At 32.9% G+C, this 16,316-nt stretch overlaps 1 protein-coding gene across 4 annotated transcripts in view; it reads left to right on the forward strand.

Annotated features, from left to right (window-relative positions):
- Oseg6 (intraflagellar transport protein Oseg6) overlaps positions 1–16,316 on the forward strand; it is a 143,076-nt gene that overhangs the window by 63,327 nt on the left and 63,433 nt on the right. For all 4 annotated transcript variants that reach the window (XR_016195598.1, XM_089253481.1, XM_089253483.1 and 1 more), the window contains exons 19-26: positions 1,673–1,770; positions 3,179–3,240; positions 3,858–4,078; positions 4,191–4,281; positions 5,936–6,006; positions 11,953–12,028; positions 13,998–14,080; positions 15,037–15,177. Coding sequence is in view for 3 of the 4 variants with exons in the window: in XM_089253481.1 (XP_089109607.1) it covers positions 1,673–1,770; positions 3,179–3,240; positions 3,858–4,078; positions 4,191–4,281; positions 5,936–6,006; positions 11,953–12,028; positions 13,998–14,080; positions 15,037–15,177 (843 nt within the window). In the remaining variant the exon portion in view is untranslated. The remainder of the gene's footprint in view (positions 1–1,672; positions 1,771–3,178; positions 3,241–3,857; positions 4,079–4,190; positions 4,282–5,935; positions 6,007–11,952; positions 12,029–13,997; positions 14,081–15,036; positions 15,178–16,316) is intronic.

The raw sequence follows: 16,316 nt of genomic DNA on the forward strand, positions 1-16,316 counted from the left end.
ATAAAATCAATACATGATCACTATATTAGGAACATGCACACTTCCAGCACAGCTCATTCAGTTGTAAATTTCCCATGGCAATAGACCGGAGTTGTGCTTGGTTTGAAAGAAAGTCTAAGATAAATCTCCTAGCATGCTTTAGGTAAATTAGAAGATTCGCAAAACTCTTAACTGTTCAGAAAGACAATTTTCATTTATCCCTGAAGAAAGTAAATCTTTTCAAATATTTGAATTTTTTTCATAGTGTCCACCACAGATGCAGAAAAATTGTCAAGTGATGTTTCCATTTCTCATCATATCATCAATGTTGTCCTACAAGTGTTTGAGTAAGCTGTACAGTTCTGCTGCTTGTTGAAATCAGTTTTATCCTGACAATTTTGATTTCATTGAAGGGTTGATTTTTATAGCCAATGAATCAAAAACCAAAACATTTGAAAAATTCATTCTTATAATAGAAAATACTGTAATGAAGTTGTTTCTCAAAGTGTGCATCTCAGCTCCTAGTGCATCATCAACTTTTATGAAGGTCACGGCAGTGAACTGCAGATACTGATTTGTGTGCTTATTTATGCTTTCCTTTGTTTCTTTTATAAGTAAAAATATCTACTAAAAATATTGTTATATACTTTTGAGTTTCACAGGGCTCCCATTTTTCCTAAATTTTGGTAAAATGTGTTACTTTTTGCCCTACTTCCTAGGTTTTGTCCTACTTTTTTTACGAAATCTTGTCTACAAAATTTGTGTAACATTTTTAAAATGAAAAGAAAATCACACACACATCCATATACAGCCAAATAATATAAATGTAGTAGATGGCCAACAATTCAGAAAGAGTGTGATGCGGTCATGTAGGGATGGCTTGCAATGTCTGCACTCCAGTTTCTATATAGCTCATAACTGTATGTTGATGTCGAGCTAAGATACGCCTCGGCAGGAACATGTTCCCTGGAATAATGTTGTGCTTGATAATATCCATAATTAAAATTGTTCTCAGTGCATGTGATAGCCAACACTATATTGGGGAGCTGTAGATGAACCATGAATTGTGCAAGGGAGCCACAGGTGAGAAAAGTTTGAGAATTACTGCTGTAATGTAAAAATTGTGTTCTACACTGATGATCTGCATTTGTGATAAGCCATTATTTATCATTATTAATTAATGAAATACTTGTTTACACATAATCTAATGAAATTATTATTTCTACAATACCTAATGACTTTCTGATATAAATTGTAAAATCATTCCTACAGCTATTCTACTCAAATTTCAAGGGAAAAAGCGACAAAAAAAAAACTATTATTGAATAGGTTTAGCGTTTGAATCTGCAGCAAGAAATTGGGTTAGGAATCTATCACCTTTTTGTGTTATATTTTGTGAACTAAGAAATTAGTTTCCATGAATTTAATGTTTTAAATGTTTTTCTTAATATACATTGAAACGTCTAAATAATGATACTCAAGGAATCGTAGAAATGCATCTTCAAAGATGCAATATATTAACACTATGAAAAATTAATTTTGACCAGACAGTAATATTTTTATAAAGGATATCATTATATAAGATTTTCACTGTATTTTGCAATGATTAGTGCCTCTTATTTAGTTCATTTAATCGCTGCGCTCTATATTTTGCGCTCTATAGTTGTTACTAATTTTTAAAAATTAATTACAGGTACAAAGAAGCATGGAGCATTGCATCAATTTTGAATGAGAGGAAATATTGGGAAACTCTTGCAAATGCCGCATTGGAAGACTTGGATATCAATTTTGGTAAGATATAGATGAATTAGATGAATAGATGAATATATAGATGTATTTTCTTTTTTTAATTATGAGCACAATGCATGAAACATACATTCAAGGCAAGTGCACATATAGGAAATACCAAGAAGGAAAACATAAAATACAAAATGACAAACCTGATGATGCTACAGACACTACAGAGACTAAGGGCCCTTCCAGTGGGTCAATATGAATTAATTAAATAAGATATCTTGTTAAGCAACAGTCGATAGTTTATACTGATTTATAAAGTATATATATTAAACTAAAGTATATATATTTTTAAATTAGTGTATTACTGACCAAAAAAATATTTCTTTCAGCAAGGCCGTAACTAGGGGGGGGGGTGCAATTTTAGGTGGGAACAAAGGACGCCATTATAAAATTATTTAATTTTAAAGTTATGAGGGCAGCAAAATAATGGTTGCCCCAGGCGACATAAATCGTAGTTACGGTCCTGCTTTCAGATGGATACACATATATATTTGAATAAATATGTATAATATTATGCTCTTGACTTTTAAAAAAATTATTTTAATGACATTTTCACATATAATTTTCATTTGATTAACAGTAATAATTCTATTTTTAATAATTATCATTTGAATAGTTTTATTTGTATTGTTATATAATTGATTGTTTTAATATTCATTCACATCATAATATTTATCATATTTAAACCATTATTTATATATTTTTCATTGAAATATATGAATTTATATTAAAAATACTCATTTTATTGTTTTTTCCAGTAATATATTTGCATTTTTTATTTTTGTAATTTTACCTTGTTTCAAGGTACAGCATTAGACCTACATGTTTCAAGGTACAAAGCCCAATGTTATACTTTGGAACATGTTAGCCTGCTCTTAAATTCACATTTCAGGATTACGGTGGAAAGGAAGGTAATTTAAATATCACCTGATGTCTCATACCATAGGCACCGGAACCTAGAGACTGAGGCCATTTGAACCCCTCCCCCCTCCCAATAACTTTTGTAAGGGGGTTGCCCTCCCCCTAGTAATTTCTGAAAAAAAAACAATGCAATGCACCATTACTGTCCTGTGTATGTGCTTGAGTCCCATGTATACAGGACGACCCTCAATGTTTTCTTCATGTCAGTGCCTCTGTCTAATGCAGTATACAGATACTGAAAATGAATTTAGTGAAATTTTTACGGTAAAAACTGACTTGAAAATTTTTTTTAAAATAATGTTCCATGGTATAACAGTCTCCCCCACACACATAGTTTCATGACTTGCATGGCACATATTTTCATCAAACCTAACAGAAGACTTTTGTTACATTGTTATTGAAATGTAATCACATTGTTAACAATAATTAACATTGTTTTAATCCAATTATTTGTAATGTTTCTTTCCTTATTTTATTGCAGCAATAAGAGTTTTTCGTCAGATTGAAGATGCTGGGATGGTTTGGTCGTTAAAAAACATTAAGGTAATTTTCGAAGAACGTTTTTTGCTACATATGTATGTATACATGTCCCATCGGGATATTTTAATAATTGAAATGCAGTAGGAAAAAAGCAAAAAGCAGAACAATATTCAGAGCAGCAAGCGAACATGACTTTATTACATTTTGTGTATTGTAAAAAGTGAGTACATATCAGATATCAAAACATTGGATGGATGTGAAAGTATAGACATATGAGAGAGGCAGGTGGATTAATTAATTATGAGTGACAGAAAAGAGCAGCTGCGAATTGGAGAGGTATGCATAAGAGAGGAGTGGATGGAGAGTAGGAAGGGAGCTGGGGGGGGGGGGACTGAGAACACCTGTTCCAAGATAGATAAAGAACAATTTTTTGAGTTTTAAATAATTAATTTTGAGAATATTATCACATATATGCTTGTATAGCAAAAAATAAAATTGATGCTTAATAATACTAATGCAAATTTCAGCACACAATGGGTGCTAATGTCAAAGGAATGAAATTGATTGAAATCAACCATGTACTCACATTGACAGTATACTGTGGTAAAGCATTTCTCAAATTGCTCAGCATACAGAATGATGTATTGTGAATCATTGCTTATTATGTATGTTTTTTCCAGATTTCAGAGGATCGAAATTTTGTCACTGGATGCGTTGCTATGCACTGTGGAAGTTTCAGTGCTGCACAAGACTCATTCTTGACTTCTGGAAAACCTCATATTGCACTTGAAATGAGAAAAATTCTCCTGCACTGGGAACTAGCATTACAGCTTGCAGAAAAATTAGATCCGGGTCAAATTCCTTTCATTTCTGCTGAATATGCTCAGCAGCTAGAATTTGTGTATGCTCATATATTTATTTATTGTTTTTAACATTTTACAAATATAATTTCAAAATGCATGAAAAAAATTCACTTATACCCTTATTAGTGTACTCAATTTTTTTCTGTTTAGAGGAGATCACACTGCTGCACTTCTTCATTATGAAAAAGCAATTGTTGATACTTTCAGTGTGGATAACTTAGATTCAGATGTTTCTGAACAGGTATTTGTAAAATATTGTTGATACTTTCAGCATTAATAATTTAGACTCTCTAATGATCCAAACAGGTATTTGCAAAATATTTGCTCCAAGAAGGTAGGTCAAATATAAATCAAGATGTTTTATAATAATCTTTCTAGGGAATAAAAAGATACAAAAATAATGCAATACTTTTCTACATAATTTTCAGATTGTCAAATACATTTTTCCCAATGAATTAGCAGTTTTTCAATCCCTTCCTGGAAGACAGAAGAGAGATAATTGAGCTGCTAGAGTTGAGCAGAAACTCCTCCACCAGCATTGAATTGCTGTCCTTCTAATGCCTCTTTAAGCAGTCCAAAAAAATTTCAGATGGGCAAGAAGAGGTAAAACACTGCAAATATTAACTACCTGCCAGTGACTGTTGAAAGTTCACCTGCCAACACCCTACCCTTCTGGAATGAAATTCAGGTTTATATTTGATCCATCTAAAAAACTGAGAAATTCAACATGCAAAATTTAAGATAACTATATACACATTGTCTTCAGTAATTTATTTTGGTACATATATTTTTTAATAATAAAATCCTGTGTAGATCATCAATGTTTTAACTAGTTATCTGGTTACTTTTAGCATCAAAGTTTCGGTTACACCCAGATGACTGGTTAAAGTTAAAAATCAAGTGCAATCCAAGTTTTCTAATGATCAACTTGAATATAAGTTTCCTATGTACATACAGTGGAACCTTATTTATATGTCTCTCTTTTGTATGACATTAAACTTTGGTCTTAATTTATCCCTATATATTTTAATATTGAGATATTTCATCTATACGATGTAAACCTCAATGCTTTGATGTTTTCACCTAACTGAAACAGAGAATAGTTGAAAAAATATATAGTTTCTATCTATTCAATCCTTGTGACTGCAGTAGATAGCAAAAACACATGGCTGAAATCATTTTCCATGCATATTGTCACTGCAAAAGCCATAAATTTGTCATTCAGATGACGATAGAATGGTGAATTTTCTGTTTTCCTTTCACATTATAATAATTAAAGTTAATTATTAGTTATGTCTATGCTTTGTTGATTGTGCTTTTAACTCTGCTACACCTAGTGTTAGAGAATCACAAGAGCTTATTGGCTCCAGGTCTTGTTCTCATGGCCATTTGCATATCTATTATTCTGGAGCCTTCAGATGGCATGATTTGACTTCTGAAGGGGAACTATTACTTTCAAAAATATAAATATTAATTAATTAGCACTTATTTGAATGGGGTGGTTATTCCACCCCAGCTGCACTTTCTTTTTTGCTACATAAAAAGAAACCGCATGACTGTTACAGTTGGAGAAAAGTCAGATAACGGTTTGTTGATAATAAACATGGTTATCGAAAGCTGAATGACTGTTACAGTTGGAGAAAAGTCAGATAACGGTTTGTTCATAATGAGCATGGTTATCGAAAAACTAAAAGGTCATTTGCAAAGAACTTTTAGTTATAAAATGTTTGAATTCATATGGATGTTTTAATGTGGCCTTCTGAAAACTTTGTATTAATAGGGTTCCCCCACTGTACTTGTACATTACATCTATAAATCAAAAATGCATTTACAAAGAATTAATTTTACAATGTGTCTGTTTTTGTATTGAGGTTAACTCTATTTTTTTTTTCTAGTATAACAATCACAATATAAGATGCAACTGTGGGATTGCTAGAATGAGTATTCGATGCAGTGACTTACGCAGGTGTTGTAGACCATGTTAATTTTTTTATTTTTATATAGTCAGACCTCAGTAAGTGGATGCTGCATAAAACAAACTCATTACTATCTCATTAGTTGGTCATTTCAAAAAGTCCCATCCGAAAAAAACGTGAATAAAAACCACTTAACTTAATGTCCATTTCAGACCGAAATCTTTCAAAATATTGTAAAACACAATAGTAGATGCTAAATTTCTTTATTGGTTTTCTTATCTACCTGTTACCACTAAACACAAAGAACACAAATTAAGTATAAAAAGCTCTATTTAAGTTAATTTTCTAATAAAGAGTACATAGTAAACAAATTTAATGAAATAAGTTGATAAATAAAAGTTTATGCAAAAAATCCTTTACTAAATTTATACAAAAATACCAGCCCATAATATAGGCTTCAAAACATTGGTAACAATGAAATTCTACTGCAAAATTAAAATTTTGTTTCTTTCACTTTTCCCAGCTTTGCAACAGAGTGCACCAGTATACTGCCAAAAAACCATAATAATCTTTCCATACCAAAACAGAAGCTGAAAAAACAAAAAAAGAGCAAAAAGTGATCTTTGTCCCTTCACTTTTTATGAATTGTTCCTTCCATCTGTGGTCAGTTTTATAGCTTTGCCAAAGGCATTAAGAAATTTCTCTACTGGCCAGTGGTGACTACACTTGACAAATCCAGCAGCCACTCATGAACTGCAGGAAAAAAAAACATGAAACAAATTTTAAGGAAACCACAATTGCTAAAAATGAAGAAATAAAATTAGTGGTGAGAGACTAGAGCATAGTTTCCCAAACTTTTTGTTCCATCGCCCCCCTTCTTCGGAAAATTTTTTTCCTTCATCGCCCCCCAACTCAAGTGAGCCCATAGGATCCCATGTTATACCCGTAACTTCTATTGCCCCCCTGGACTATTTCATCTCCCACTAGGGGGCGATATTGCCCACTTTGAGAAACAATGGACTAGAGCCAAAAATCTTGTTCTCCACTCTCAAATGTCTGGTCACCATGTGGTGAGCAACAACCATTAATTTTCACCTTTACTGGGGCAAAACCGGAGGTTTTCTTTAGCACAGAACTTTGTCTTTTTTTACATTCATCAGCATTTCCGAAAGCTTCTACATCTTTCTTAAGCTCTACCCTGAACACCTCAGTACAAGGCATTAGCTGTTGAAACAATTGTATTCTCAAAACAGGGTGTTGTGGCCTTCTTCCAGAGCTGTTTTTTTTTTTTTTTTTGTACTGTCTTTTTTATATTACCCAAAAGCAAGCTGCGCAGATGGCAGATGCTTTGAACAGCATCTGCCCTGCTTGGAGGCAACTTGGATTCTTATATTCAGGGAATTTTGATGGCAATTGGTCAAAGCGTGTAAACATGTGCGGGAAAAAAAACACACACACAAACACTCACATCAGTGAAGAGATATATGCTTCAGAGTAAAAAAAAATTCCCCACAAAAAAAAGAAAAATAATTACAGGAACCACACACACACGCACACAAAAATTCTGGGGCAAAAGGACAAATTTTCCAAAACGTAGGAGGATGCTTAAAATGACATCAAAAAAGGAGGAAACCCAAGGCATATAACTCAGGCTTAACCCTCCAAAATGAGGCTGCTTTGGAAGTAATATTCATTAATTTCTCATTACTTTTAAAACTGTATAGACATTATAAATTATAAAAATACTGAGTCTGCAAAACTGAAAAGCACTAATGAAAGAAAAATACATTCTCTTACTAAAATCTCCAGTCCAATTAAAAACAGATTCTACAATTGCTGAAGAACAGCTGAACTCTGGAAGCTAACATAATCTATAGAGCAAAGTATATAATCAGTGGCATAGCATCAGCAATTTCCAATCAGAAACTTTTTTTCAACTCTTTTTCTTTTTTTTTTCAAAGAAAGCAAAATACTATTATTAGAATTGCATCAACTTTGGAAACAGATCACCAGTGTGGTGCAAAAAATCGACATGCAACCATCAGATTTCAATTGATACCATGCTTAATTGACTGAATAACAGAATGATCCAGCCATCAAGCTCATATTACTGAAGGGAACATAGAGCCACCAAATCCTCTTGTTAAAGCATGCAACACATCAGTATTGAGAGACGCTCAAAGTTTCAAAACATTTGAACCAGTGGTGTTTGAAAAATGTACCTTGCCTGACAAAAAAACAGTTTTGAGAAAAAAGAGAATTTTAGTGGAAAACATTATCATGTACAATGCCTGCCACAGTTTATATTAAAACATTAATTTTTTTTAGTTTACATAGAACAAAAACTAATGTGGTTAGATACAGAAATTATATAATACTATTCAAAAATTGAAAATGTGTTTTTTGGAAAATTTACATGCACCAAACCCCTTAACATATTTGCTGCCGATCTGGCATCAGCGTGTGATGTGATGTTATCGCTGCAGAGTTCAGTTGCATGTGGGTACAATCTACTTTTATGTCAGAGCATTAACTATCAACATAATCTAACATGACGGGCAGTGAATGTGCTAATACACAGTTCATGGCAGACAATTTTCCCATTGAAATGTACAGTTCAATCTCTTAAAAATTTCAATTAATTATCTTCTAAAGAATAAAAAGATTAAATCATCTCTTTTTATTAACTCTGCAATTATTTCTTTCATTAATACTGCAATTATTTCTTTCATTAATTCTGCAATTATTTCTTTCATTAATTCTGCAATTATTTCTTTCATTAATTCTGCATTTATTTATTTCATTAATTCTGGAATAATTCCTTCCATTAGTTCTGGAATTATTTCTTTTATTAATTATAGAATTATTTCTTTTATTGATTATAGAATTATTTATTTTATTGATTATAGAATTATTTCTTTTATTGATTATAGAATTATTTATTTTATTGATTATAGAATTATTTCTTTTATTAATTATGCAGTAAAACCTTTCTTCAACGGAATTGCAAGGGACCAAGATTTTTTTCTGTTGAACACAGGTTTCCTCTTAATAAAGGTCTGATTGATATAATGTGTAAAATTATGTGATGATCTTGTGTGATTGAAATATAATAAAAATAAATTAATCCGAGATAAAGTAAATACAGTGGATCCCGCTTATAACGCTTTTCAAAAAAACTGTCATGAAAAAACGTTGTAAGCGGGAAATCTTAATGAGAATTACTTAGAATTGAGGCCATGGAAATATTCTGTACTAAGCGAGGGAACGTTATAAGCAGGATTGACTGTAATTTAAGTATAGATAAAATAAATAATTAGTCTATAATTATACTAGATACTGTATTTAGATTTTGACAACATCTGTATAAAACTCTGTTGTTGTTTTTCTTCTAAAATGATGATATTTACGTTTTTTTATCTTCCTCAAAAATTTTCAATTACGGTGTCAATATCTGTCATGTCAGGCTCTGTTTGTACATTATTGTCTATGTTTGTGTAATCCTCAGCATCAGGGCTGTAACTAGGAATTTTGTGAGGGAAGAGAAACATGATTTTGCTGCCCCAACCACTATAAAATTCAATGATTTTATAACGGTGTCTTTGTCACCACCTAAAATTTTCCACCCTCTGAATTTTGCAGCCACATGCCCTTTGCCTCTCTCTAATTAATTTCAGTCCTGCTCAGCCTTATGATCACAAAATTTACACAGCTTGCACACAATTTTATTAGTCTTCCATATCATTTAGAAATTTAACACTTACACTGATTTCTCCCGTAGGAAAGCCTGCTTTTCCAAAAAAATTTGTTACAATTTGCAGAAAGCAACTGCTTTACTATATATGGCTTATCAAAACCACAGTATCAAGTACAGAAATGAACTCACATTTGCAAGCATAGATCGCTTAAATAATTTCAGTGTACCACTTTATGACATTGATCCTTTGGTCGTCAAACACTCAGTGTTTGTGTGAAATTTTCCGTTAATGGGTACAATTTTCCTTTCCGTTTTCACGTTAGACAGGCTTCATTCAATCCAGGTTTTTAGTGTATATTTTGGCATTGAAATCACGGGACCATGATTTTTCCATTGAAGACAGGTTTCCGCTTAATACAGGTTCTGTTAAAGACAGGTTTTACTGTAGAATAATTTTTTTTTTTTGTAACGTGATCCTCACACATTCCCAAGGGATTAGCATGCTCTGTCCAGGGAATATCTTTCATTAATTCTGTTAAATTCTTTCATTGATTTTTAAATTGGTTTCATTAATTCTAGGGTTATCTCTTTTGTTAATTTTGTATATAATTCATTGATTCCAGAAAATTATTTCTTTCATTAATTCCAGAAAATTATTTCTTTCATTAATTCCAGAAAATTATTTCTTTCATTAATTCCAGAAAATTATTTCTTTCATTAATTCCAGAAATATTTCTTTTCTTCTTCATTTCCCTTTCAACTCCTATGGATGCCATAAAAAAGTAACAGGGATTGCGATGAGACATTAAACACATCATGTGATCTTCCGATTAATGATATTTGAGACACTGTTCTCAGCATTGCTGAAGTGGAGACTGCTGACATCATGCTTCCTCCAGTAATATAAGCTTGATGGATCCAACAACTTGTTAGACAAATGAGAAATAACAGGATACATAATGAATAAGATAAGCAAGTGAGGGAAACTCGAGCAGCACATCAAGTTTTACTCATTCTATATGTAACTAGCTATAATACCCGGCGCTGCCTGGGTTTTCTTCAATGAGGCTTTTTTGGATCACGTGATATCTCCCTCTCTTTTTCTTGAGGAACATACAAACCGTGTCCAAGTTAACCAATATGGCGACCTGCGCGATTCATGAAATAAACAAATATAGATTTACACAGAAACGTAGAAATGAATATATATTTTTCTTTTTTTAAGGGGCGCTAGGTATTTCGATCCCCCCTTCCCCCCTGAACTTCAAGTTATCCATCTGTCTGTTCCAGCTTCCAAAAATCCTTAGTTAAAGCTGTGGAATTTTTTCGATGCACTTTTCACGGGCTCATAACTAATTTTAAAATATCCTAACCCACATGAATTTATGCAAATAAATATCAAAAGAGACAATATGGAGACATTAATTTTCATACTTGAGAAGGTATAAATGAAATCAATGATATTGCTCGAATATCCAACTCAAAAGTATAGGTTTGGCTAATTACTTCATATTTAATCTCCTGGGCTTCGTATATCTCTAAGCGAACTGAATATTTCAAAAATCGAGAATTCAATACAATTTTTAAAATTATTGGTGGGGCGGAAAATCCCACTAATTTCCGCATTTCTACAGTAAAATCGACAATTTTAGCACTGATTTCTATGAGGATCACCCTTTTCCTGACTCTCAAAGCGATGCTGATGATGATTATGACGTCTATTCGCCTCATTACTGAGAGTATATTGAAAATGTGGCAAACCATTATAAAGGCATAAACTATTATACATATACTAACAGGATTAAAGAAGTGACAAACCGTTGTAAAGGCATATACACGTCTGAAACGCATTGCTAGGGAACCACGGTAACCAAAGTAAACGTTCGGAAAGTGATTGTTGGGGCCCAAAAACCATTGTTGCCGGACAGTTTTTTGCCCATTTGGGGCATTTGCCCTGGGCTGACGAAATTTTAAAGTAGCCTATCGTTCAAGTCGTGTCCCATTTGGTATATATGCAAAATTTGGCGACGATCGATCTAAAATTGTAGATTTGTATAGAGAACATACACACACACACACACACACAGAAAATCAATTTTATATATATAGATGATGTCATAGGTTTATAGTTGCAGTTTTCTGATCAGGATGTTGTTACATATAGTTTTTATCACTATTTATGATATACTGGAACATACTTCCCACTTTGTTTTTTTTTTTTTTAATTAAAAGTGTATCCATGTTAATTTCTTCATGTGCTATAAAACTTGAAATTTTTTTTTTCATTTTGTGTTTTCAGAGGAATATCTTATGCTTCCAAGATCAATAGTAAAACAGTGAAAAAGGAGTGTGCTGAAATTCTGGAAAGCATAAAAGCAAGTTAAATTTTTTTCAGGTTGTTAAAAAAATTAGAACGTCCTCCTCCCACATACAACACACATTTGCTTATGGAGACGGCATTAGTGGAAGAAGAATAGTTCTTCTGAAAATTTTCTTTTTTGCCCATAGCCGCACTTTGAATAATGTTTTAGTGATCTTTGTGCATCACATATTTAACCCATAACTGCCAATTTTTTTTTTTAATTTTTGGTCGGATAAATTATATATATGCACAAAAAGTTGTAAACATAAAGCACATAAAATTCCGAAATCCCCGAATGGGGACCGTGGCAGCTAATGGGTTAAAAAAATAAAGTCTGTTTGCCAACTTTCTTGCAGATGTCCTTGTCTAGTAAAGTAAAAATACAGGTTGTCCACAATGAAAAGACCCTATTTTAAAGTAGCCTACAGGAGAAACCAGTCATCATAAAATTGTGAAATTTTGTGGAGGACTTCATGAAGTGATGGAAATTTGCTTCAGGGGAGGGGAAATTAGTTGCACATGTTACCGCCAGAGGGCGTTTTATCAAGAAATGAAACATTTGGCAAAAGACTCCAGGGAGCATAGATTTAGAACCCCTGAATTAGAATTTTTGCTGCAAATAAATTCTTGGTGATACTAACAACACTAGTTCAGGAAAGATGCCAACAACAGCATAAATTTTGTGACACCTGATATACAGTGCCATCTTAACATATGCGCCCACCCAGGCATGATCTGAGGGCCTATAGAGGTGAGGGGGGTCTCAGAAAAATCAATGGCCTGGGGCCCATGATTCTCTTAAGACGGCCTTGGTTATATCAAGGTTTCACTGTACTGTTATGTTTTAATTGTAGGTGCTATGTTTGAGCTCTTCTTCCTTTGAATCGCATCCAAGTGAAATAACCTGAATTATTCAGAAATTATAAGGGACAAATGCAAACATTACGGACATCTCAAATGATTTAAATTATTATCCACCTATGTAAGGCAATTCAATTGCATAAACTGCTGGACTGAAGTTTAGAATATATTCCATACAGAGATAATTTTTAATAATAATACATAACCCTTTAAGTGACACAGCAGAAATGATTAAACCCCTTCAAATTGTTATATTTTTTTTAATGAAGTAGGATTTCTCCCAAATTTCATCAATTGCAAACTAAGGGTATAGGGAAAAGTGTTTCATTGAGAAATCAGCTTTACATAATATCTGGGCAATGCTAAAATAAGAGGGCTTCAAGGAGGCAAGATCAATGTTGCTTAAAGGGTTAATACATTGCCCATCAAAGGCAAAACAATGATGCAGGAGAAAAGTAAGGAAAAAAATTTCTATTGTAGGGTTACCAATAAAATGGTAACAAAGTGTCTTGATACGAGGAAAAGAGCTTGAATGTATCTTCCATCTTCTTGGAGCCAAAATACAGTGTACGATGCTTAATATGATCACATCAGGACTCCGATTTTTGATAACAATAACCAATTGATAACTATATCCAAAAGGAAACTGAGAAGCAAATATGATAACCATAAGTTCAGTTTTGTGTGAAAACGGGATATAGCTCTATTTTTTTTACACAAAACTGGTTACAAAAGGTTCAATCATGTTGCTGAATTCTACCAACTCATTTTTTTTCTTCCTTTTTTTGTTTATTACTATACTTGTGTGTGTGCATGCATGCATGTGTGTTTTATATTTTTTAGAGCAGTGATTCTCAGCCTTTTTTTAAAGATAAGATTCTTCATTATACTGTGCCAGATTAATTTTTCTAATTTTATTTGAATTTTCAATTCACAGCCTGGAAGCTTTTACTGATAATACCTGTTGTGAAAGCCAGCATTCCTTGAATATTTTTTCATGTTTCATTTAATTATCACATTTGTATTACTGTGATTTTCAAGCAAATCCTGCCAAATCTTGTTACATTTTTTATAACTTGCAAATTTAGATTACATAGTAGTTTCATAAAATCATTTTACAGCAACTAGCTGATGCTGCCAAACTATATGAAGAAGGTACCTATTTCGATAAAGCTGCCCGTTTGTATCTGAAGTTGAAGAACTGGTGAGGATGGAATTGTAATTAATGTTTGTGGTGTGGTTGTTTATGTTAAATGTAGGTTTTAATGTTGAGAATGTAAATGTATCATGCTTAGTACCTCTTTCCAGCCATGTTCTTTATCTATGCTTGTTAATTTTCTTGTATGGTGTTGCATTTGATTTATTTATTTAACATCAAAAGAACCATAATCATACAGTGAAGCATGGCTAGAAACATCACATGAAGAGGATAGGTGCTGCTGCTACTCCTGATAGGCAATAAGTGTTTTATTTCCATGGATAAGAGCTATGTCATGCAAAATTCATGTTGTTTCTGAAATGCACCTCATATTAATAATCATCAATAATGTATGCTTGACACCACCCATACATTGATTGCCATACAGTTTTGAAAGAAGTGAATATTTTAGTATTTCAGAGGATTTTCTGTAGCAACAATCAGGGATGGCTTAAGCAAGGGTGCAAGGGGTACGATGCACCCGGGAGTATAGTAGTACTCCCCCCTGAGTAGCTTTACCAGGGTCCTCTGGAAAAGCCCTGTCAGCACCCCACAAGAGTCTTCTTTAGGGGTGGCACATGAGGCTTTGCACCCGGGCAGCAGATAAGCTCGAGCAACAATGGTTATTTTTGACAAAGCAAGGATTAAAGTGAAATAATTTCTAATATAATCAAATATGTATGTATCCAGCTGCTAGATGCACAATATTTTGTGAGAAAGTGAAATAACAGTGTGGGCAAAAAGTCCATTTTTCATGAATTTTTGTATTGATGTTTCAGTTTCAGACTCAATCTTTAATAATCATCTCATATGCGTCCTGTAGTATATGTTTTGCTCATTGTGCATGTGTATGAAATAAAAATGAATTGTATGTTTTTAAGGTGTGAAGAATATTATGTGAATGCTAACAAAAAATTACTAGTCATGAGAATACTAATGAGACTTATTATTCCTATTCATAGGAGCAAAGTTCAATATTTACTGCCTCATATATCTTCCCCAAAAATTTTGGGTCAGTATGCAAGAGCTAAAGAAGCCGAAGGTCAATTTGAAGAGGCTGCTAAATCATATAAAGCTGCACAAGATTTTGATAATGCTATCAGGTAAAGCTTAAACTAGGAGTCCTCAACCTTTCAGACACGGCGGGCCAAATTGACACTTCCCACAAAGCCTGTTGAGCCACCAACTCATATAATTTAGTAACATCTTAATAGAAGGGGCCAATGGAACCCTGAGTTGAACAGGGACAAAAATAATTGAAGACTTTCATTTATTCACAAATTATTTCTTTAATTAATTACCTGTTTTGATTAATTATTTCTGAAATAATTTTTTCCAATGATTCTGTAATTATTTATTTCAGTAATTCTGAAATAATTTTGTCTAAATATACCTTAAAATAATTTCTTTCAATAATTATACAATTATTATTTTATTGATTCTGATTTCTAATATTTCTTTCAGTAATTCTGAATTTTCATCAATTCTGGAATTATTTCTTTCAGTAATTCTGAATTTTCATCAATTCTGGAATTATTTCTTTCAGTAATTCTGAATTTTCATCAATTCTGGAATTATTTCTTTCAGTAATTCTGAATTTTCATCAATTCTGGAATTATTTCTTTCATCAATTCTGAGTTTTCATAAATTTGTTCTGGAATTATTTCTTTCATTTATTCTATATTAATATTCTATATTCTGATTTAGTTTCAAACGCTTTCACGTTGTCATAAAGATTATGGACAAGTAGGTCTTTTCCCAGTAAGCGGTAGTTTAGATCAGTGTTTCTCAACCTGGGCCCATATTGCCCAACTTGCGGTCCTGGGACATTCTAAGGGGGCCACGAGTGAAAATCAGATGAAAGTGGGAGTTATGACAAGTGGTGAAGACCGCCTGCAGAGGGATATGAAGAAATCAAATTTTCAAGTGAAATATGTTGGGGAAAAAAGTGTGACTAAACTTTCAGCAGAGCTGTCTATGAAGCAGGAGTCATCTAAACCTATGTCAGCATGGCTTGAGGTGCTGCATGGTCACATATGGTACTATGATTTTTGAGTGTAAATATGTAAGCTGTTTCGATTACGTGAAGTGGCACCCCAGAATATCATTTTGCCCAAGGAACCATTATAGTCAGGGTTGGGTCACAAAAACTGTCAAAAACCATCAAAAACCTAAATGAATTCTTTGGGATGTTTCGAACAGAATTGGTATATAACTTAATGATGAGTCACTTTGATATTAC

The sequence above is a fragment of the Pholcus phalangioides genome, unplaced genomic scaffold (assembly GCF_987345545.1).
Source record: "Pholcus phalangioides strain wild (caught in Gottingen) unplaced genomic scaffold, Ppha-v1.0 ptg000039l_1, whole genome shotgun sequence".
NCBI classification, from domain to species: Eukaryota; Metazoa; Arthropoda; class Arachnida; order Araneae; family Pholcidae; genus Pholcus; species Pholcus phalangioides.